General features: G+C 49.7%; 1 protein-coding gene across 1 annotated transcript in view; it reads right to left on the bottom strand.

The window, feature by feature from the left end:
* DCLK3 (doublecortin like kinase 3) overlaps positions 1-22,220 on the bottom strand; it is a 45,697-nt gene extending 23,477 nt beyond the window's left edge. The window contains exon 1 of the mRNA XM_066245716.1: positions 21,902-22,220. Within this exon, the coding sequence (XP_066101813.1) occupies positions 21,902-21,998 (97 nt within the window). The 5' untranslated portion in view covers positions 21,999-22,220. The remainder of the gene's footprint in view (positions 1-21,901) is intronic.
* Positions 22,221-23,255: the final 1,035 nt, after the last annotated feature.

Genomic DNA, 23,255 nt, shown 5'->3' with positions numbered 1-23,255 from the left:
CCAGAATAAAGTAGATGAGACAGAAGCAGTTCAGTTTCCGTGTCTGTCCAGGTCAGGAAAGGAAACAGAAATGTGACAGGATGTGTAAGATCAGTTCAACCCCGAGAGCGGGCTGCGAGTTACTCAAAGATCCATACATCACATCCACACGCAGGAATCTGCCATCTACACTTCCTTTCAAAAGAAGTCACAAGTAAGTTTTTTGAAGTGCATTTGACTTGTGACAGAAACTCCAGTCGTGCCAGGATGGGCAGTTTGGCCAAGCATAATTACCCTGAATGTTTTTTGTTTTGGGGTTTTTTTTTTGTTTGTTTTTTAATTATAACTTACAATCTGTTCTGAAATCATTCCCTTCTAGACACAGGTGTCAGAGTAGATGACAAGTGGTGGCTGGTACGGACCTTCCCACATGCCACAGATTTATGAGCTTAACAATCACATTTATAGTGAAACTATTTATGGACATCTGTTATTCCTTTCCCTCTCACGCCGTCCCTCATCTGCCTCCATTTTCGTCAAAGAGAGTCGCTGCTGAGAGAGAGAGATCCACGGGAGTAATACGTGTGTGGGTTCCTCGCTGGAGGAATGGAGGAAGGGCGCCAAGGAGGGTGACCTTCAAAGGCAGGTGCAAAGGGCCCAGGGTTCTCGTCTGTTAGTCTTATGATGCTTCTCAGAGTAAAACCCTCAATACACACTTGTTGCTAAGGAAATGGAAGGTAAAAAAAATCTCTATTCCAGGGAAGGGAGAGAAGGGAGAAATTTTCAGGGAGAGCCAGGAGGACAAGCGGGCATTCGGTAAATACATTAGGGATGTGAAAGACTTTGGCATGAAAAGAGGATCAGGAGGGTCCCCGAGAAAGGTCCAGTATGGGATGCCGGGGACGCCAAGATCAATCCTCAGGGAACAGGACGGACGCCACGGGGACTCACATGTTGCGTGGTGGCCTAGGATGACCAAGAGGTGAGTCATGATGGGACCAGTGGCCTCAAGGTCCCTAACAGTGAAATTGTGGAGTCTGGGTGTGTAGTGACAGATGACTTGACCCTGTGGTAGCCAGAGTCGGGGCTGAAAGAGGCATGGTCTCTGGGGTGGTTGTACCCAGCCAGTTTCCCCAGACCCAAGCTCAGAACCACCCTGATTCCTGCTGGTTAGGAGAACAATCGGGAACAGCCAGTCTCTGAACCCAGGAGAGGCACCATAAGCCTGGCCCCCACCCCAGGGTGCAGACACAAAGGATGTGAAGACAGAGCCGCTAAGCCCCCAACACATCACCATCAGGCATGCTCAGTCCACTGCCCAGACATTCACAGACACATTCAAAACCTCTGCGGTGTGGGGCAGGTGTGAGAACTGAGATCTCCACCTCCCCAACATAACTGGGGTCTGTCTGCTTCAAGCTACTAGGGAGCATAGGAAAACACCACCGCAAGAGGCACATATCACCCTGGCTGGATGGCTCAGTTGGTTAGAGCATCGTCCAGAAGTGCAGAGGTTGCTGGTTCGGTTCCCAATCAGGGCACATACAGGAACAGCTCAATGTTCCTGTCTCTCTCTCTCCCCCCTCCCTCTTCTTCTCTCACTGAAATCAATAAATAATATATATGCAAATATGTTTATCATTTCTTTCACAAGCCCTCCTCCCCTCTTTAAAATTTTTAGTCCAGAGTAAAGTTTTCTTCTTTTAAGGTAAGAGAATAAAATCAGGAAACGGAATGGCTGGTCCTTGGTCAAGGAGAGCAAACATTAGAGACAGAAAGAACATGATACACCCCGTGGGCCCCGGGCTGGTCTCCAGGAAGTCTCATCTCCCAAGGACAATGGCACACTGAGTACTTTTAGGCTGACTGTAAGCAGCCTTATCCGGTACCTACCCCAGTCAACCCAAACAAAACACCAAAGGCCGGCCCACGTCTACGCATCTCCAATAACAACTTCCAAAATCAATTAAATGCAATCATGAGAGGTCGCTGGTAGTTCTACCCATCTTGACCTACAAAAAAAAAAATGGAAATTTCATATGGTTCAACCTAATATGATCTAGGTTAGTACCCCTACTTTGTCCTTAGATTAACAGCAAATAGTTAACAAAGGTACAGATAATAAAAATTAAACATACTAATCCAATGAACAATGTGAACTGAGGAACGGAATAGAGGCAGAGGCGGGATCAAAGGGACCAGAGGGAAGGCGGACAGAGGGAAAGGGGATGAGAAGATGGGATCAGAGAAGGGAAAGAGATTGGTAAAATTATATATACGTAACACAGTGTTATAGAGAGCAGGACAGCAAATCCTGTAGGGGAGGGGGGAAGGCGTTGGGGGGAGGGGGCAAAGGGTGGGGCCGAGGGGAACACGGGGTAGGGGGATGTACTCAGTGAGACATTTGAATCTATGTAAACACAATAAATTAAAATCAATAAAAAAAAATTAAACATCTTAATTCCTGGCCCTTGGTCACCAACCCGGCGGCTTCCGAGGAAGTGACACAGAGAAAGGGTGCTCTGGCAGCACCCGGTTTTTCTGTCAACTTCCTACAACAGAGACTGGCCTCAACCTGACAGTCCGCTGTTCTGCCCTCGTCCACCACAAATCGGGCACCCTCAACCCCAGGCACGGAGCAGAACAAGCACTGCCTTCGCTGAGCCACTCCTCCACTCAAGCCTCTCGTGGCTCTATTACCACCTTTTAGACAAGAAACCCCAACTCCTCAACCTGACATGGAAGGTCCTCCACAATCCAGTGGTCCCCATCCATCCCACACCCACTCTACCCTCCTTCCTCCCCTATCCACACCTCACCATCTTATAAGACCGAAGACCCACATCCACCATTAAATCTTCCCTGACCTCACAAGGTCATAGTCACAGCTCCCTCTGTGGGAGACCTAACTGCTCATGTCATTAAACCAACATTTAGCATGGATGCTTGAGACCCAAGACCAGCACCCTTTCCGCAGAACTCCTGGCCTCCCCTCCGCACATCTCACCTAATTGTTACTTCATCTCCATGGGTGTAAATATTCTCCCTCTCAGCTAAACTGAAACTCTCCAGAAAACAGACACCTTGGATTATACAGATCCCCCTACGCCAGGGGTCCCCAAACTACAGCCCGCGGACCGCATGTGGCCCCTTGAGGCCATTTATCCAGCCCCTGCTGCACTTCTGGAAGGGGCACCTCTTTCATTGGTGGTCAGTGAGAGGAGCACATTGACCATCTCATTAGCCAAAAGCAGGCCCATAGTTCCCATTGAAATACTGGTCAGTTTGTTGATTTAAATTTACTTGTTCTTTATTTTAAATATTGTATTTGTTCCTGTTTTGTTTTTTTACTTTAAAATAAGATATGTGCAGTGTGCATAGGGATTTGTTCATAGTTTTTTTTTTATAGTCCGGCCCTCCAACGGTCTGAGGGACAGTGAACTGGCCCCCTGTGTAAAAAGTTTGGGGACCCCTGCCCTACGCCATCCTATTACACACAAGTGGTTCTGAGATTTGGGAAACCTAACATCAAACACTTATGTCAAGTCAGGCTTCCAGCTGTCACTGTGAATAACTAACTGAGTGGAACTGCTCCCAGCCCTGGTAGATGTCACACAACAGACCTCCTCGATAGATTAAACAAGGGGGGGGATCATGATTCCCCCTAAATCCATGTACCTCCCATAAAGATGTCTTTATCCTATAAAGACAATACGATGCTAAATGCAAGTCGGCAGGGTGAATTTGCCACTCACGTAACAATTAAAATAGAAAAACAGAAGGGACAGGATAGTAACAGAAACACTCCAGAAAATCTAAGCGTACAGCTCTGCTGGGGAGAAAAATATAAACGGACAGCTTTTCTAGGGAGATAATCTAAGCGTACAGCGCTGCCTGCTCACAGGATTTCTGACTGGCGTGACCCAATAAACTCAGTAACTGCACAGGCATTTTGCTGTTATCATCTCTGATGGGTTCGGCTCCTCTCGGCTGCCACAATTCAGATGAATTAACATATCCTGATTCCCCTGCGGTCAGCTCTACTACACCTTATTATACGGACAATTTACCAAAATGACTGGAAGTTACATTAACCCAGTTTCCTTTCTAGCCATGGATTATTACTTTGTTTATGCTGCTAATCATCAAACTCAGGATCAAGAAAAAGATTTTATATATACTGCTAAAATTAATCTTTTGTCTTTTTCAATCAGAACAAAGAGAGGGTACCTTTTCCTAAAGTGGCTAAACCAGGGGCTCCCACTTCCGACGTACTATGTTCTGCAGGGCAGGGGTTCTCAAATGTTAAAGTGCATATGCGCATGCGCGCGCGCCACACACGCACACGCACACGCACACGCACACACGGCAGCTCCTAATTCCGTCAGTCCAGGTCCAGGGCGGGGCCCGAGACTCCGCCTTCTGACAAAGTCCTCGGAGGTGCCAATGCTGCTGACCACATGTTGGGACACAAAGACACAGAGAGAGGTCCCAGAGCACCTCTGGGAGAGCTGGTCAAATACAATTATAACTAATTTCAAAGTGGCCCATAAACCGACTCCTTGAAAACATGTTGTATCCAACAGTATCTTTATTTTCATAATGTGAAGATGTGACAAAATGTGACATCATCGGTGCTTTGAAACAAAGACTCTGGTCATGACTTCCCTGCCAGAGGGTTTTCTTTTTAAGTACAGCAAACAGAAATGCGGGAGGGAGTGATGTATGTAGAACTTGACGACCCGGAGCGTGGTATCACCGGGGCACCTGTTAGACATGCAGACTCTCAGGCCCCAACCCAGACCTCCAGAAGCAGATTCTGTGTGTTCACAAGAGCCCCAGGTGGTCTGGTGCACATTAAAGTTTGAGAACACTTGCTACAGACTAGCTCTTGTTTCACCAAAGTCATCAGTAAACCAAAATATGCAGACCACAGCGGGAGCGATCATACGGTCCCTGGACTAGTGCATATCCATTTGATCAACCCTAGAAGTGTAACAGGTGACCTCACAACATCTAAACTGGGATCCAGCGTCGGCTTTGGCCCAGTGGCGAGTTTATTTCTCTGTTGCCTTTGTGTACAAGTTGCCAAATAGGTAGGCAAGGGGGTGGTCAAAGGGGGGGAAAAGGGGGTGTTTTGTGCACAGGCACAAGTGGACACCTGGTAGGACATTAGCATAGGAGGCAATGACAAAAGACAGGAGAGCATGGCATCTGTGCCCTGCCCTCCAACCCTTGGAGCACGGGGCTAAGGATGGATGCTGAGGAAGCCGTGTTTCAAAAGCCTGTGGGAGGCGCCGGGACTCAGGGGATAAGCGGCACGGGGCCCCGGGGCCCTGGGAGTTGTGGGGGAGGGCAATATGGGCCCTGAGGACACACTGAGAGCCAGGGGACAGCAAGGCGAGGGGGCAGTGAGCAGTGACATATGACTAAGGAAGAACAGGAACCATGGTATACCTGAGCACAGGTGACAACCTGCCCTGGGGATTCCAAGGACACTGGCTGAGGTCCCGTGTGAGCTGGTGGAGCCTCCGGGACTCCAAGCTGAGCATTAACATTAACGGAGCCTCGTTGGCTAACCAGGGCTGGTGAGCCTTAGGACATGCCACTGACCACACAATCACCGTTTCCCTCCGACCGCTTTTCCCCCAGATGGACCCGTCTCCCAACTTCCGATCATTTTGTCACGCGAAGGCTTTATGCTCCTTTTTAGCTTGTGGTCTGTGTGCCACTGTTGGGGAGTCTCTCCAGCTGCCGCCGGGTCCCTGCTGGTGTCCTCTGCAACATCTGATACTGGCTTGCTTTGACCGAAGTGTCCCTGGGGACAGCTTATCTCTCGGTCTCACCCCTGGGTTTAACGTTTCCTCCCAACACTCCCAGCTCACCCACGATCTCATCCCTGGCGGGGGGTTGGGGTGGGACACCGCTCAGTCAGTAAAATTCCAGGAGGGTATGGTTCCCGGGTTGGCTGTTGCTTCCATTGACCTGGATTTTTAATCCCAGCTGTCTGCTGCAGCTCAGAGATTCACAATAACCTTGATTCGGGTGAGGTTTGCTTTCCCCGGTGCTGACCAGCTTGGCTCTTGGGATGTGTTTACTTGGAAGGCGAGCAGTGAAGTACACCCACCTGGGACATGTCCGCAGCTGACTTGATACCTGTAAGACTTCACCGTGTTTTCCTTCCTCTGTCTGGTTATTGCACCCAAGGGCCGCGCCGGCCCCCACGTCTCACCGACCTGTGTCACAGCAGCACTCAAATACTGGGCTCGCTTCCCCAGGCTCCATCTATCCCTACAGGCGAGGCTGCAGAAATCATGCTCAAAGCCAACTCCTCCATCTTTTCTCTGGAAGGACGGAGCACAGCGATCTGATTTTCACAACTTCACGCCTTGCTTTGGATGGATCTTAGACTGATGTGAAGACCTCTGGAATATCTGAACCGTCTGTCAGTGCCTAGCCTTGCAGCCTCTCCCCCCACATTTACCAGATGCTTGTCTGAGGAGCAGGCAGACCCTCCACCAGCTGTTACTGTACAGGACAGAGGATGCAAAGAGCCTGTGGATTTTTAGAGAGTGGTTTTGAAATGATTTTGACTTCTTTTTTTTTTTTTCTTCAGTGAGAAAGACAGAAAGACAGGAAGGGAGATGAGAAGTATCAACTCATAGTTGCATCACTTCAGTTGTTCATTGATTGCTCTCTTATACATGCCTTGACTAGGGTGCTCCAGCTGAGCCAGTGACCCCTTCTCAAGCCAGCGACCTTGGGCTTCAAATCAGTGACCTTTGGGTTCAAGCCAGTGACTATGAGGTCATGTCTACGATCCCATACTCAAGCCAGCAACCCTACGCTCAAGCTGGTGAGCCCACACTCAAGCCAGCAAGCCCACACTCAAGCCGCAACCTCAGGGTTTCAAACACCTGGGTCCTCTGCCTCCCAGGCTAACACTCTATCCACTACACCACCACCTGGTCTGGTTATTTTGACTTTTTGATAAGACAACCTTCACATATAACACAGAATTAAATAGCAAGCAAGTAAAGCAATAGAAGAGGAAATGTGTCCAAAAATATATATATATATACATACACACACACACACACACACACACACATACTTTTCATTCATATTCAGGAGACATGACATATTTGAAAAACACTGAGGCTGTTTATGTAAAATAATAGTAGGGAAAATATTATGAATAATTTCATGTTAATAAATAAGACAACTTAAATGAAATGGATGGATTCCATGAAAAATACAAATTACCAAAGTTGACTCAAGAAGAAATAAATAAACTGAATAGCTCCACTGTGCTACCTGAGATTTATTTAGATACACCAGACTGAGGGAAAATTTTCCATAAATATTCAACACATGGTCATTTATAAGACTAACTGGATTTATAGGTAAAAATTGCTTATGTTAAAATATGCATCTTTTTTTTTTCTTTTTTGTACTTTTCTGAAGCTGGAAACGAGGAGGCAGTCAGACAGACTCCCGCATGCGCCCGACCGGGATCCACCCGGCACGCCCACCAGGGGGCGATGCTCTGCCCCTCTGGGGCGTCGCTCTGTCGTGACCAGAGCCACTCTAGCGCTTGGGGCAGAGGCCAAGAAGCCATCCCCAGCGCCCAGGCCATCTTTTGCTCCAATGGAGCCTCGGCTGTGAGAGGGGAAGAGAGAGACAGAGAGGAAGGAGAGGGGGAGGGGTGGAGAAGCAGATGGGCGCTTCTCCTGTGTGCCCTGGCCGGGAATCGAACCCGGGACTCCTGCACACCAGGCTGACGCTCTACCACTGAGCCAACCAGCCAGGGCCAAAATATGCATCTTTTGTAAACAAAATTAAGGCCAACAACCAATCTAAGGAGAATGCAAAGGAGACTCTTAAGGAGAACCCACGCCTGGCCTGTGATGGCGCAGTGGATCAAGTGTCACCGGTTCAAAAGCCTGGATTGGCTTGGTCGAGGCACATATGGGAGTTGATGCTTCCTGATCCTCCTTTCTTCTCTCTTTCTCTCTCTTCCTTCCTCTCTCTCTTTTTCTCTCCCCCCTCTCCTCTCTAAAATGAATAAATAAATATCTAAAGAAAAGAAGAAGAAGAAGAAGGCTCCATGTTCTACACAGAAAGAACTGTGTGAGTGAAAACCTTTACATGTTAGAACTGAAAAAGCCAGTAGCCTGCCACCCTGATTTTTTCAGAAACAACTGTAGACCAGAGAAGGTAAGCAATTAGCCCAAGGCTACATAGCTAGTTAGGAAGAACTGAAACAATCTTGCCACAGATCCTCAATCTTTTTGAACAATGGCTCGGACAGGTGCAGGGGTGTCATTTGAATCACAGAATAAAGCAAAGCTCACAGGATCACCCAGACAGAAATGGAGCAGGACTCACACCCATCAACGGGCATCGATACCCAAGCAAGCAGCCTCCGTTTAGCTCCGTCCTAATTGTTAAGCCAGCCAGCATCCCAACTGGAAAAAAGAAAGTCACTCAGTGTTCCTGGAGCTGGCAGTAAACAGGTGAGCTGCTCCCTGATATCCCCATAGACAGGATGATCTAAAAAAACAACTCCCTAAGTGCTTTAAGATTCCAAACAAGGACAAGTGATGGTAGGGTAAAGCAGATTAAGATGCAAACTCTTCTTCCTTTAGGAAATCCAAACTGGGCTTGGGTTTCCTCTAATTTAAAAGGAAAAAAGTCCTGGTTCCAAGATCTGACTGCAGAAGGCATCCAACAGGTGCCACAAAGCTCTAGCAGCAGCCCCAATATCCACCCTCAGTGCCAGAGGGGCCTCACCTATTTCTCAAAGAGTGCCCCGTGGTCCTCACTGACGTGGGGGACTGCATAGCCACCACCAGCCCAGCTTCCCAGGATGACTGTAAAGACTGTAACAAAATGACAGGCATGCCCTGGCTGGTTGGCTCAGTGGTAGAGCGTCGGCCTGGCGTGCAGAAGTCCCGGGTTCGATTCCCGGCCAGGGCACACAGGAGAAGCGCCCATCTGCTTCTCCACCCCTCCCCCTCTCCTTTCTCTCTGTCTCTCTCTTCTCCTCCCGCAGCCGAGGCTCCATTGGAGCAAAGATGGCCCGGGCGCTGGGGATGGCTCCTTGGCCTCTGCCCCAGGCGCTAGAGTGGCTCTGGTCGCAACAAGCGATGCCCCAGAGGGGCAGAGCATCGCCCCCTGGTGGGCAGAGTGTCGCCCCCTGGTGGGCGTGCCGGGTGGATCCCGGTGGGGCGCATGCGGGAGTCTGTCTGTCTCTCCCCATTTCCAGCTTCAGAAAAATACAAAAAAAAAAAATGACAGGCATAAGGTCGCCTACCTGTGGTAAGCGCTCAGCACTTCATGGTTAAATCAGATTGGTAACAGTGGCACCGAGGGAAAACAGCCCCTCGGCCGAGAAGCCAGCCTCAGTGCACAGGACCTTCCACAGACTGTAAACAGCCCAACTGCTGCACCTCAGCCTTCTGCGGGCATCCTATAAACGCCTGCACCAACACTGCTGTCTTCAGAGCCCTGACAAGGTGAACCCTGGTAGCTTCTGGCTTCTCTAGGAGCTGTAGTTAAGCTGCTTCAGGATCCCTTCCAATGCTGTCTCTTGGCCTTGCCCAAACTATATAATTTGCAGGGATAGGGTCTACTAAAGAAATGGGCCTTGCTTGGCAAGACTCCAAACACACAGACGTGATGCCAGGAATGGGGTAGGCTGGCAACAAACAGGTGCTGGGTGAAAGGACCCGGTAACTCCACAGTCGGTGAAAACAGCCTACCAATTGACTTCATAGTCATCAGAAGGTGCTGGGTGATCACAGCAACCATGTACTCAGGATTTTGCATCTGTTTCTGCCCCAGACCTCACTAAAGCTACTCAGTCATGACCACTCTATAAGACCAGCACGGTTGTGGATACTGCAGGTGCCTACGGACATCCCCTCACCGGGCAGTGGCCCCCACCCACCAGCTCTTAGGAATGTTGGCTGTTAAGGGGCCACCACTGCTCACTGACCCCAGGAAGTGCCCTCTGCTGGGAGCCGCTCCAGCCAGAAGTTACGCACCGAACCCACCTTCACAGGGTCAGCCCATAATGACTGACGGGCACAGGGAAGAGGACAAAAGACCAGCCTCACCCTAAGGTGGGACCAGCTCCTGGGTGCAGCTCATGCCCCAGAGCTCTGGTGACTGGGAGCACATCCTGCCCACCTTGTCCCTCCTCCTCTCCTGACAACATTCCCCCCAAAATCATGTGCATGAAAACCCTATTCTCAGGTTCCGCTTCTGGGGAACCCAGACCCACACCGCAGCCCAAAATTATGAAAGGCCTTTCGATTTTAAAATATATATAAATGAGCACTGAGTGTTTCTATGGCCTTTTTCTTTTTTTTCCCAAATTCATAAGGAGAAGCTGTCCTTCCTCTCCTGTTTCATTAAAAACAAAAGGCAATTAACTGCCTCGACATGCCAGGAATGTCTCCAAACTGTTTCTCTCAACACACGTCCTTCCTGCCTTTGCTCAGGTCTCCCACCCATCTCATCAGGTCATTTCTTCAAGAGGCCTTCCCTGAAGACCCCCATTCCCTCATCTCCACCGCCCTCCCCCACCACTCCTGCTTCTGTCCCCATAACACTCACACTGGTGCCACACTCACACTGGTATCACACTCACACTGGTGCCACACCCACACTGATGTCACACTCACACTGGTGCCACACTCACACTGGTGCCACACCGCTGGTATCACACTCACACTGGTGTCACACTCACACTGGTGCCACACCGCTGGTATCACACTCACACTGGTGTCACACTCACACTGGTGTCACACCACTGGTATCACACTCACACTGGTGCCACACCCACACTGATGTCACACTCACACTGGTGCCACACTCACACTGGTGCCACACCGCTGGTATCACACTCACACTGGTGCCACACTCACACTGGTGCCACACCGCTGGTATCACACTCACACTGGTGTCACACTCACACTGGTGTCACACCACTGGTATCACACTCACACTGGTGCCACACTCACACTGGTGCCACACTCACACTGGTGTCACAATCACACTGGTGTCACACCGCTGGTATCACACTCACACTGGTGTCACACTCACACTGGTGTCACACCGCTGGTATCACACTCACTCTGGTGTCACACTCACACTGGTGTCACACTCACCACTGGTGTTACAATGCTTACTGAGTGCTCCCCCCCCAAAATATCGCACCCCTCTAGCCTGGCTCCCTGACACACAAGAGCCAAACTAGCTACATGGGGCTGGTTTCTATTTATATTTGAAAGAATTAAAATTACTGTGCGCACCACTGTGGCCCGTAGTAGACAAAAAATCAATATATGCAAGTGAGTAAAAGATTAGTTCATGGGATCATCAGTGATTCCCCAGTATCTAATTTTGTAACTTTTACAACTGGACACTTGAGATGCTTCTCGAGGATAGGAAAAGGAACTGTAAGAACATTTAAGAAAAGATTCCTTTAAAAAGCCATGAAACGTTATGACTATTACTGCTTCAATTTTTAGCCGGTGTTAGTTCATTGTAGGTTAAAAAAAAAAAAAACCCACGATGCCAGTCTCCAGATGGAGACAGCCAGCGAGCCAGAAACTGCTGAGAATTTCTGACACCTTACTGAAGGCATCATGAAAAACAGAAAACTTTCCTTTTCTCTCCCCTGAGATGGGCCGATATTTAAAACCTCATCCCCCTCTTCTCAACAGAATAAAAACCTCACATCTATAGTAAGACTCCGTACTTAAAAGCCTACACATTGTGTCTACGGCCAGGAGAATATGCCGGGGGCAAGACAGAGAGATATCCATTCTGTCTCCTGAGCCTCCCCTCTCCACCTCCACTCGGCCATTCCTTCCCTCTCTAAGAAGGCAGCTTCGCAGCACAGCTACCTCGCATTTGTGCTGAAGAAAGCGCAACCAACTATAAGAAGAAGCGGGCAGCCGCTGCCCTCCTGCCTTTGTCACGTGGATGAAGCAACTGGAAAAGAATGGAGAGCTCACAAACGTTCCAGAGAACCTGGGAACCACGGGGGTCACCCCACTGGTTCTCGGTTTGGTTTGGTTTTTATTTATTTTCTTTTTCTCCCTAGTGTGGGCGGGACTCCTGTTTTCCTTTCACACGACTGGACATCTTTAGAAAAGACCATCGTCTTCAAAGCCAGTGAAACATCTCCAGTGCTGCTGTCCTTACAGAGACACGATCGAGCCCTTTGAGTTCTAAATTAATACTAACGGCATTGAAAAGAAAGGACCACAAAGTTTCTAACAGCCCGCGCAGAGCACACGGGTCACAGCCCGGGGCATCAGTTGATTCCCAGTCCCCAGAAAAAAAGGGAGCTTCATTTTAATCTCGTGCCCTCGGTTTCTTTGTTTCTTTTTTTTTTTTTTTTTCTCTTTACATTAATATTTGGGTTTTCGTAACTCAGACACAAGGGGAGACCCTGAGCAGGGCTATGACGTCCTTTTGTTTTGCTTGGCATTGACCAGTCTGACCTGTCCGGCCTGTCTGGGCATCACTGAAGAGCTGGCATTCTGACATTATCTTTTATTGTCCGGACTCAAACATAAACATGTTATTACGAACAAGGGGTCAATCGGCTAAGAGAAGACTGTGTGTGATGTTGGGGTTAGTGATGTCTAGAACCAGTCAGAGACACCTACGAGCAAAGTTTAAATTTGTCAGAGATGATGGCTCACGGAGAACACAGGTGAACCCGAGCTGTTTGCTGTCATGGCGTCTGTAACTCCGCCCTTGCACGTGGGGTGCGGTGGAGTCCCGACTGCACGCCCAGCTCCTTGTGGAACTCTTCTCTCTACACCGTATTCCATCCCTCCCTGAATTTGTTTCAGTTCTAGAATGTCTCTATTTGTTTACTCTGAGCCACCTGGAAAGACAATTAGAGCACATGGAACGTCATGAAATAGCTTTATATGTGTTTACTTCAGAATATAATTAGACAGTGGACAGCTATAAAGCCAAAAAAATTTTAATCATATATATATATATATGTATACTATGCCTTCCTATATAATAGCAATAACCAGTGGGAAAATACAACTTAAAAATAAGAACAACTTATATAGTGTCCACATATAAAGAATTCCTAGGAATGCCTTTAGTGAGAAATGTATCTGATCAACATTAAAAAAACTACAAAACTGAAAGAGAACCTAGGTCTACTTCAATGACTGTCCATTCCAGAAAGGGAAGTCCTAAGAAGTTAAACGTAACAATTCTTTCCCACTGTAATTTGTAGGTTTGATGCAATGTAAGCACTAATGAAAGTGTTGAGGGAAGACAGTAGGGAAATGAGTAATGAAGATAGTAAAATGTATTACAGAGCTATAATTACAATGTTTTAGTATTCATACAAGAGGAGCTGGATTTAAGTAAAAAGGAAATTGTAGCCCCAAAATAGATACTACTCCACATGAGAATTTAATGTATAATAAAAGATTGTTACAAACTAATCTGGAAAGTAAAAATAGTTTTTATCCAATATTGAAACAATCGGCTAATAATCTGGAAATAAAATGAACTGGACTTTTATTTCACAAGTCTATACCAACATCAATGTCAGATGAATCAAAGGCCACAAACAAACAGGAATGAATTGTACTTTAATGTTAATCAAACCACTAAAGAAAGAACAAGTTTGGAAATTAGAAGCAATAAAAGAGGCCTGACCTGTGGTGGCGCAGTGGATAAAGCGTCAACCTGGAAACTCTGAGGTTGCCGGTTCAAAACCCTGGGCTTGCCTGCTCAAGGCACATATGGGAGTTGATGCTTCCTGCTCCTCCCCCCTTCTCTCTCTCTCTCCCCTCTCTATAATGAATAAATAAAATCTTTTTTAAAAAAAAAGAAGAAGCAATAAAAGATATCGCAAATAAAAACATCCCAAGAGTTTCTCTGCACTGTACAGGATGGAGGTGTGAGATGGGCTGACTTGGGTATGGACACTCCAAAGGGACAGTGCTGATGCTGTGTGGCAGGTAGGAAGGTGCCACCACCGATCAATGACATTATGGCGGCTTCCATAATGAAAGCTTCTTGCTGCGGTGAATCCCAGTGTGGATGGAGCAGCCTCCCTGTATCTCAGATCCTCCAAGGTGGCCGAGCAGTGAGAGAAATAGAACAGCAGTGCCCTGGCTCTTAGCGGGGAAGCACACAGCACTTCTACCCGCAGTGCGGTGGCTCCAAACCAACCAGAAGGATCTTGGGCTAGACTCTCCCAAAAGCCAAGCCTGGGGGGTGGTCTGGGAAGCACTGGAGGAGAGCGAGGAAATGAGGTGATACAGAGGCACGAAGGAGCAGGCTACTGCTGTGGGCAACCTAGCTCAGTTCTGCTGGGAACTTTTGGGGAGAAAGGGTAGGATATGCCCAAGGGTAGTCCCCAAAGAGGACCAAGGAAACTGGGGTATTTATTCACCTTTTCCCTTCCGTTAGTGGTGGAGAGCAGCCCCAAGGATTAAGGAGCAGCATGTGCAAAGGTAAGGTGTCATGAAACAGCTCGGTATGCTCAGGTCCTTGAACTAAGAGTTGTTTGGAGCATGGAGTATGCTGGGAAGGGCTTGGTCAGGGAGACAGACCTCAGTTCCTGACGATGTATTAGTCAGCATAGGCTAAGCTCTGCTGCAGTAACAAATCAGCTTCATCAGCCTACTAGCTACCCAGCACGTTGGGTTTTCCCCAAAAATGGGTCAACCATGCCCCTGCAGCCAGAGAAAGCCCTCAGAAAGGGTTGCCGTGGATTGCTAGGAAACCATCAGAACAGGGACGGACTGTGGAGAGGGAATGATATGACAGCACCTGTTAAAGAAGGGAAGCACAGAACATCTGGGTAGCACCAAAGGCCTCTGCCGCAGATGCAGAGACACAAACTCCAGATGATTCTGGCTGCAGCCAATCTGAAACCAGCTCAGCATCTGGAATAAACTAAACTAGCTGCATCCAATCCATTCCTGCAAAGGCACTCTTAAAACCGAGACTATTACTGCTGGGAACTCTGCTCCTCCCAGTCAGCCCTGAGACCCAAAGCTGCTTCCTGGAAGGTGCCCTGGACTAGCTCACAGGTGTGGAGATGGCTGGTAGGAAAAACGCTCCGCTGGTCTGGGGGTTTCCAAAATAAAAACACACGGTGCCTGTCCTCAAGTGGTATGTAGTCTCCTGGGGTGACAGGTAAGCACTTGCTTATAAATCACTTATCACAAGTTCCAAAGAGACGCAGCAGGGGCAGGCTGCATGTCTCCCTGGAGGCCCTCGGAGGCTCCGCCATGAAGGTGACACCTGTACCGGGGCCGAGGCAAGCAGAAGTTTGTCACAAGTGAGAGCACTTAGGGTCAAAGCCACTTCTGGCAACTTGCCCATGTCACTCCCATCAGTTGGTGCACGAGGTTAATAATTGATACAAAGAGGAAACACCAAGTTAGATTTTAAATTATTGAATGCCCACAACTTCAATGAATACAAGATCTCACTCTGGCAACCGCCAGCGTTTGCTTTCGGTTTGTGACATTTTTTTGTTCATCTCTCGGGTGGCCTCGTGTTCTTTGCCCTGCACCGCCCCGGGGTGCTGATCTTCCACATTCCTGGTGACGTAATCACCGAGAGATCATTAAACCCGCACGAGGTCCGCTCTCTCCTTAGAGAAGTTTGAACATCTCTGTCCAAAAACACAGAGTGGAAAGTTGATCGATGGAGCTCTTAAAAACCGAAGGCAGAGAGCCAATCTCACGTTATGTCGTATGACAGCTTCTATCTCAGAACCATCCACAATGATCTCAGTTCTTTTTCACTTTCTTAACACATGTGGAAGACAAAAAAGTGTGTGATTAATTAGGCAAAATGTTGTCAGCACCCTCTCCGGCAGACACAATAGAAAGGCTAACGAAGCGACTCACATTTATCCGAATGGACAATTAAATATCCCAGTGAAGAAAAAATAGACACCACAAAATGCAGTAGTTCCTTGGAAACTGGTTTAGGAAAGCGCAAGTCAGTCAGGAAAGATGGGGTGATAAATATGGCTGGACACAGCTCTGCCCTTGGGCTCTTCTGTTCCTGTGGGCGCATGTGGTCCTCACCCTGGTCAGTGGCACCACCAACTGCCCCGGTCCCCGTGACTAAGAGTCATCTCTGACTCCTCTTCCCTGCCCACACCTCCCACATCCCAGTCAGTCTCCAAATCCTGGGGAATTCATCTCCAAAATGCCTCTCAAATCTGGTACCTTCACGACTTACCGCCTGAGAGCCCACCCTCTGTCACCTCTGACCTGAACCATCTGTCCCCGGCCTCCCTCCTACCCCTCACCTACCCACACACCTGGGCCAAGTGAGTCCTCTAAACCGGAAAGTGGGTCATCCCTCCCCCTTCACGAAACACTTCGCCGTTTTCCACCTGTCTCTGCAATTCTAGCGGAGCCTCAAACACGCAGTAGGGGGCTCAGATGCTCCCTAAAATTATTTCCTGTTTAACTTTGTGCTTTTATTTTCATGATTCCCTTTTTTAAGATCATCAATAGACAGTCAACAGAAACGTATTCTGTATCTTCCGAATGACCATGTGATGACCAAGTACTGGCACATTATTTCACCGAATGTATCCTTGCGTTGATCACGCAGTTGGCAACAAGAAATACTATTTTAACTGTCGCAGGCTAATGAGAAAAATAACAAATCGGACTTACTATAGAGAGAGGAAACTGATGAGAGAATTAAGCCATCCTACAACTCCTGTGGCAGAGCACATAGAATAGCAAATTCTTAAAAACCTAAACACTTGTTTTTAGAATCAAACAAAAACTAACACTGATGTCGTTTGAGCAGAAATATCTTCACCCATCACATTAAAGTCATGAAGTTAATCTGAATTTACCCAATGTGTAGCTGTGCTGGTATTTTACTTATGTGTTTGTTTTGGTGTTATGCTCATAGGCAATCTCTGCACATCAGCAGTTCAGAGCTATTGGGTGCTACCTGTATATCTGAATTGCATTATAATAAAAATGATTTAAGCCACCACTAGGAAGCTTCAGTCTCTTTAAAGAAATTCACATATGATTCCCATTTGAGACACTCTGGCCTTCTGAGTGAGACTTACAGTCCTTTATCTGGCATTTGTGGGAGAGACAGTGACGTTCTCTGAACTTTCCGTCCATACCCCCATCAGTTCCTAGGGCCCTCACAATGACCTCTGGCCAGTGGGCCGTGGGCATCAGCAGCAATTCACCAGTTCCAGACTGAAGCCCAGAACAGCCAGAGAGCAACTCTCCCACAATCTCTTCCCACGCGGTGATTACACAGACCACATTCTCTAAAAGGTGTGTCTGCAAGATGGGGAAAGCTGTGTCGATGTGGCCCTCCACTGACCTGTGAGGGACACATAGTATGAATGCGAAATAGCCTTTGTTGCGTGAAGCTACTAGGATGATGAAGCTGATTTGTTACTGCAGCAGAGCTTGGCCTCTGCTGACTGAGACACCTTCAGGAACCGCCTCCCTGACTGAGCCATTCCAAGCATGCACCATGCTCCAAATAGTTCTTAGTTGAAGAACCTGAATGCACCAAGCTATTTCGTGACACCCTGCCTTTGCACATGCTGTTTCTTAATGCTGGAATGCCATTCCCCACATACTGTTGCTCTCCTCCTCCACTCGACCACTGTGACTAATCCTTCAAAATCCAGTTCAGATATAATTACCACCAAGAAGTTTTCCTCCCTTTTCTAACCCTCTTACCCCATCACCATTACCCATGAACCCTGCAGAATGCTTATCTCACCATGATTACATGCCTGTCCCTACCCCATGCCAAACCACACTGTGGAAAGGTCAATGACCTATTCACCTCTACACCCTTAAGGTCAGCATGCAGAAGACGTAGGCAACATTTGACCATTTGGCCAGGAAGAGCTTTCTGAAAAAAAGTTGGGTTAGATCCATTATCATCTGAAGGGAGTACCTTACTCAACAGTAGCCAGTTCCAGCTGTCTCTGCCTCAGTCCTGCCAGATCTGCCTAAGCGCGCTGAACCCTTCCCATCACCTCCCCAACAGTGTTCCGCAGTCCCCACAAAGGACTCAGACTCTACCTGGGAGGAGTGGTTGAGGGCCTTGTACTCAAAGCGTGGTCCTCAAACAAGCAACACCTACAGAACTCAGGAGCTAGTGACAAAAGCAGAGTCTCCGGCCCCACCTCAGACCTCCTGAATGAGCATCTGCATTTTAACAAGATCCCCAGATGACCCCTATGCCTAATATTTGAGAAGCCTTAACTCAAGGCACCCAGACAGAATTTCTTCAGCCTAAAAGGTAACTTTAATAACAATAGTACTTTCCAGTTGTAACCATAGCTGCCAAGAGCTTTTTACATCACTAAACTCTCAGAACATGATCGTGCCCATTTTATTAATGAGGAAACTGAGGCTCAGAGTGGTTGGGTACCTTGCCCAGAAACTCACAGCTTTGAAGTTTCAAGAGCCAAGATGAGAAGGGAGTTCTGATGGACTCGAGAGCTCTCACCCCCATAATCACACATTACATGGCACCCTGCCATTTACAAAGTTCTCTGAACATTTAGCCTTCAAGACCAGCCCAAGCAGCTCTGGAGACTTCCCCACCCCTTCAAACAGCCACTGAACTTGTGCCCTTTCTATTCCGTCACTTGCTACCTACACCACGATGCCTCCACACACACCGCTGTCTCCAAGAGGTTGCCAGCTCTCCCAGGGATGGATCTTATGCGCTTGCTCAATAATTATTTGATGAGGCAATGAAAATTTTTCCCCTTGAACATCAAACAACCCTCTGAGGTTGGCCGGACAATTATTATTAAGTAAATAAAAGAGAGGACACTGAGGTTCCCAGAGAAGTTCAATGACTTGCCCCAGGTAACCAGGAAGCCTCAGACCTCTGGGGATGGATCTCACCTCCCTGACTCCAGACAAACATCTTCTTCCTGACTCTTCCACCCTCCTTGTATAATATTTCCCTCTTCTGACTCCCATTACCAGGTAGTTAACAAAAACATCCTTTTCAAAGAACTCCTTCCTGTATGCATCTTAAAAGGGGCTCTGCTTTACCACCAGGTGGGCCAAATTTAGACACTAACCGAGAATGCCAAAGGAAAAGGTGGGAAAACACTGCCACCAGATCCAGTGGCCCTGTGGATGCAAGGAGAAGAACCTCTCATCAGGCAAGAGCCTCCGGCTACAGCTGCCCAATCCAAACCCCAACACGATCAGCCCATGTCAAGGGAGAGGCCCCTGGAAGGCCAGGCAGGTGAAGACCTTCCCTAACCGGGTACCATCACCCCCTTGCCGTCCGTGGTACCGTAAGTCCACTGGCCAACACAGCCTTTTCAACTTGCCCTTACTGGCTTTAGAAAGAAGCTGAGACAATTAACTAGCTGGGCGTTTCACCAGAGAAAGGCAAAACATGTGCCCGAAATATTTAGGAAGCGTGGGAAATTCCTTGAACTGAGATAAAGAGGGACGAGAGAAGCCAAGAAATGCCATCTCGGGACAATTAAGCGACTGTGAGGTTCCGAGTGGTTGGGTACCAACTTTGTTTTGCTTTTCTGAGCACAGCACCCAGGCACCATGCCACCCCCTCTGCTGGGCATTGTGTGCACCACTGAAGGCAATCAGATGAGGGTGCTAATGGGCGCTGAACCCCTGCTTGCTAAGCCTGTACCTGTGCACAGGGCTCCACCTGCCCCCCCCCCCCAAGGAGCCACCTGGGGTGAATTCATTCAAAGGCCCTCTGCAGCCCAGCCCAGGCTCTCAATGACTCGTGCTATCGTTGTACTCAGATCCCAGGGGAGAACACAAATGTGGGGAGTGAGAGGGGTTTTGCTGGGTTCTCTGGCATCCTGGGATAAGAATCCCTATGAAAGTGCCTTAGTAGGAAGCATTATTAGGAAGAACTGATAGGGGATGAAGAAGTTAAGAGGAGAAAGAAAAGCAAGCCCAGCAAAGACCCACGGAGGCCAACTGACACAACTCCCCAGTGGGTCTCTGGGGACAACGCATGTCATGCTGCGGAGTATCCCAACCAAGGTCAAGGGAGTCGGGCTATTTATATACTTCAGTACTTCTCAGTCACGGGTCAGGGGCCGCCCCCAGGGGAGAGGTCAACTCTCAGGCACTGCTTGCTCTCAGTTCCGACAGACCACGCAGCTGACATCAGCAACTTGAAGTCATCCTGCCACTAAGAGGAGGGGGCTGGCTGGAGAGTGGGACCCAGGGCACCAACGCACACAGAGACGGCAAAGGTCTCTGGGGGAACGCAGCATAGCACTGCAGCCCCTGCAACAGTCCACGGTCCAATATTTCTTTCTCCAAGTTTTGCCAAAGTTTTGGCCATGATAAAGCTAAGACTCCATTCTCCAGATTCTGAAGCCTCCTGGGGGTCTCGGGCAAGGACCCTTACCCTCCTTGCCCTTCTTCGGGCCCCCCATCAAAGACTAGGACCCAAAGAACCTTCGAACCTAAACGGAACTAGCTACCGGGCATCTTCCAGAAATCGTGTTCTGTCTCTCTGTTCTTTCTCCAGGGAAGCATTGGAGGGCACCACACAAGGCAATCCAAAGATTAAACTGAAGTGCTTTGCTGAAGTTGGGTTGTCAGGATTAAACTGAAGTGCTTTGCTGAAGTTGGGTTGTCAGGCAAACCCAACGTCCCTTTCCTCTTTCACCTCCCGAGGCCCCAGTGTTTTAACTGTCTTGCCCCTGAAACGATCTTGGCTCCTGCTCTAGATATACGTACCCCACTGAGGGTGATCGAGATTGCTGGCTCAACACAAGCCCAACAAATCACCTCTGTAAGCAGTAACTTGGACCAACTTCACAGCTCCTAACAATCAGCCAAGTACAGGACCACCTAACACCAGAATTCCTGGTGAAAGACAATGATGAGGGCAGGACCCAGCTCCGTGTGACGGCTGTTGTCCTGGACAACGCATCAAGGAAAGGAAAGGAAATGCGGCCACCAGGGAGGGGGAAAGGGGGAGGGATGATTAAGTTGGGGATGAATAACACCGAGTTCCCTGCACAACTTCTCACCCCCCACTCCCAACAGGTGGATACTCTGAAAAGGTGTCCCCGGACGCCTCCGCCCAGCACGGGTGCGATCTTCTCCCTAATCTCAGAACACCGCCCCCGGAGCCAGGCAGGAGGGCAGGGTAAACGCACTCCTAGGTTTGAAATTCATTAATAGGGTATTTCACGAGCTCGGTGTTTGGTTGTGTTTTGTGTGTTTCTTTGTTTTATTTTCTGATAATTCCCAAATGCTTTGCCTCTATCCTTTTTTCCTGATAGTCTTTAGTTCTTCTGTGCGTTTCTTTCTCTAGTTCTAAGGAGAGTTTCCCCATAGCTGGGTCAGCGAGCTCTGGAGATCGGGGGTTCAGATCCCAGCCCCACCGCTATCAAGCCCTGTGTCTCGGGCAAATCGAGGGTCTGGGCATCTCCGTTTTCTGGGGATACTCCCACCTTCCTTGCACATTTGTGTAGAGGATGCAATGAGGTCCACTTCAGGGAAAGCACCTGGAAGGTGGAGATGCTCGGTCTCGGTCAGCTCCCTTCCCTCTCCTGAAGTCCCACCTCACCACGCCAGATGCCCACGCGCCTCCCTGGATGACCCCGCTGGCGGCGATAGAGAGACCAGCTCCGGACAGCGTTATCCACGAAACAGCGAGTTTGAGCTGGTGTCCACTCGCGCGCGCGCACGCACACTCACACACACACACACACTGTGCACTTCGAGCACCCCCGCGGGTCTGGCACTGTTGCCCACCTCGTACGGAGCGGGATCTCCAATCCGAGCCACAGAAGCGCTCCCACCCCCACCGAGGCGGCAGCCCCGCCAGGGTCTGCGCTGGGCTGCATGGCACTCACCCTGGGCAGGCCGGGCCGGGCAGCTGGGGGCGGGTCCGGCAGGCGGCGGCGGAGGCGGCGGCAGCAGCGGGCGCGGGGTGGGCGCTGCGGCCGGCATGGTGCGGTGGCCGGTGGCCGGAGCTCGGGGCTCTGCTCTGCGATGTTAGCGCGGGGCGGCGGCTCGACGGTCCAGCGAGCGTGGGGAGGCAGCGCAGCCACCAGCCCGCCCGCCCTCTCTCCTCTGTCCCTCCCGATGCCCGCCCCGCGCCGCGACGACTCCCGGGAACGTCTCCGGGGGCGCTGGGCTTAGCAACCGCGCCGCCGCTGCAGCCTCCCTCCCTCTGCGCTGGGCCCACGGTGCGCTGCCTGCCGGAGGCCCCGGGGACTGGGCGGGTCCGGCTTTGAAAGTGCGCTCACACCCTCTACTTTGCCAGGGAGCGCCTGAAGGTGGCCCTGGGGACACCCGCCCCCTCGCGGCCCCGCCTCTCCCCGCCCCGCCCAGGTCCAGCCTCTCGGCGCTACTTCCCTGACGTGCGCGCACCGTGGAGCCAGGCGGGTCCGGCTTTGAATGTGTGCTTCGCCCACGTTCTCTGTCACTGGCAGACCAGAGACGTCCCCAGCACCCCAGCAATCCTCGCCGCTCCTGGCTGTGTCCAGACTTTCTGCGCCACTTCCTTCCTCCTGCCCTGTTCCCGCCACTGTCACGGGGACTCGAGGTCCGGCAGCTGCCCTACATCCTTGTTCCACCCCGACCCAAGACGGCTCACACTCCGGCCCATACTCGTGGCCTCAGAGGCACAGGCTGAAAAACATCCCTCTGGGCAGTTCCGTTGGTTAGAGACAATGAGAGAGAGAGAGAGATAGTGAGAGAGGGGGGGGGGGGGAGAGTCTCCACCCCACCTCGTGCCGGAGGTTGAGGGTTCCAGCCCCCCAACACCGTGGAAGCACATACAAGAATCAGCCAATGATGGCATGAATAAGTGGAATAAATTAACGTTTCTCTCTCTCTCTTCCTCTCCCCTTTCCTCTCTATAAATAAATAAATAAAATTTAAAAATACATCCCTCCACCTTGCATCTTGCTGGTACCACCTAAAGGCTGCTCAGTGCCCCTTGCACTGTTTACCCCTCTGCCCCTTCACGGCACCACGTCCCTACATGCCTAACCCTCGTGTTTACAGTTAGCCAGGTCTGTAGTCCCAGTGGGGGATCAGGGAGGACAGCGTGGTCTTAGCTGGTTCCCAGGCCCCGGCTGGGAGAGATGACGAAGGGGGTGGGGGGGATGCCCACCTCTCCACGAGTCCACTGACACGATTAGATCAGTGGTCTGGATTCTGCTTTAGTCCATCAGGTCACAGGGTGGTCTTGTCCCACCC

Source organism: Saccopteryx bilineata, chromosome 10, assembly GCF_036850765.1.
Source record: "Saccopteryx bilineata isolate mSacBil1 chromosome 10, mSacBil1_pri_phased_curated, whole genome shotgun sequence".
NCBI classification, from domain to species: Eukaryota; Metazoa; Chordata; class Mammalia; order Chiroptera; family Emballonuridae; genus Saccopteryx; species Saccopteryx bilineata.
Note: the sequence above shows the minus strand (reverse complement) of the source record. Positions and strands in the feature narration are given on the sequence as shown.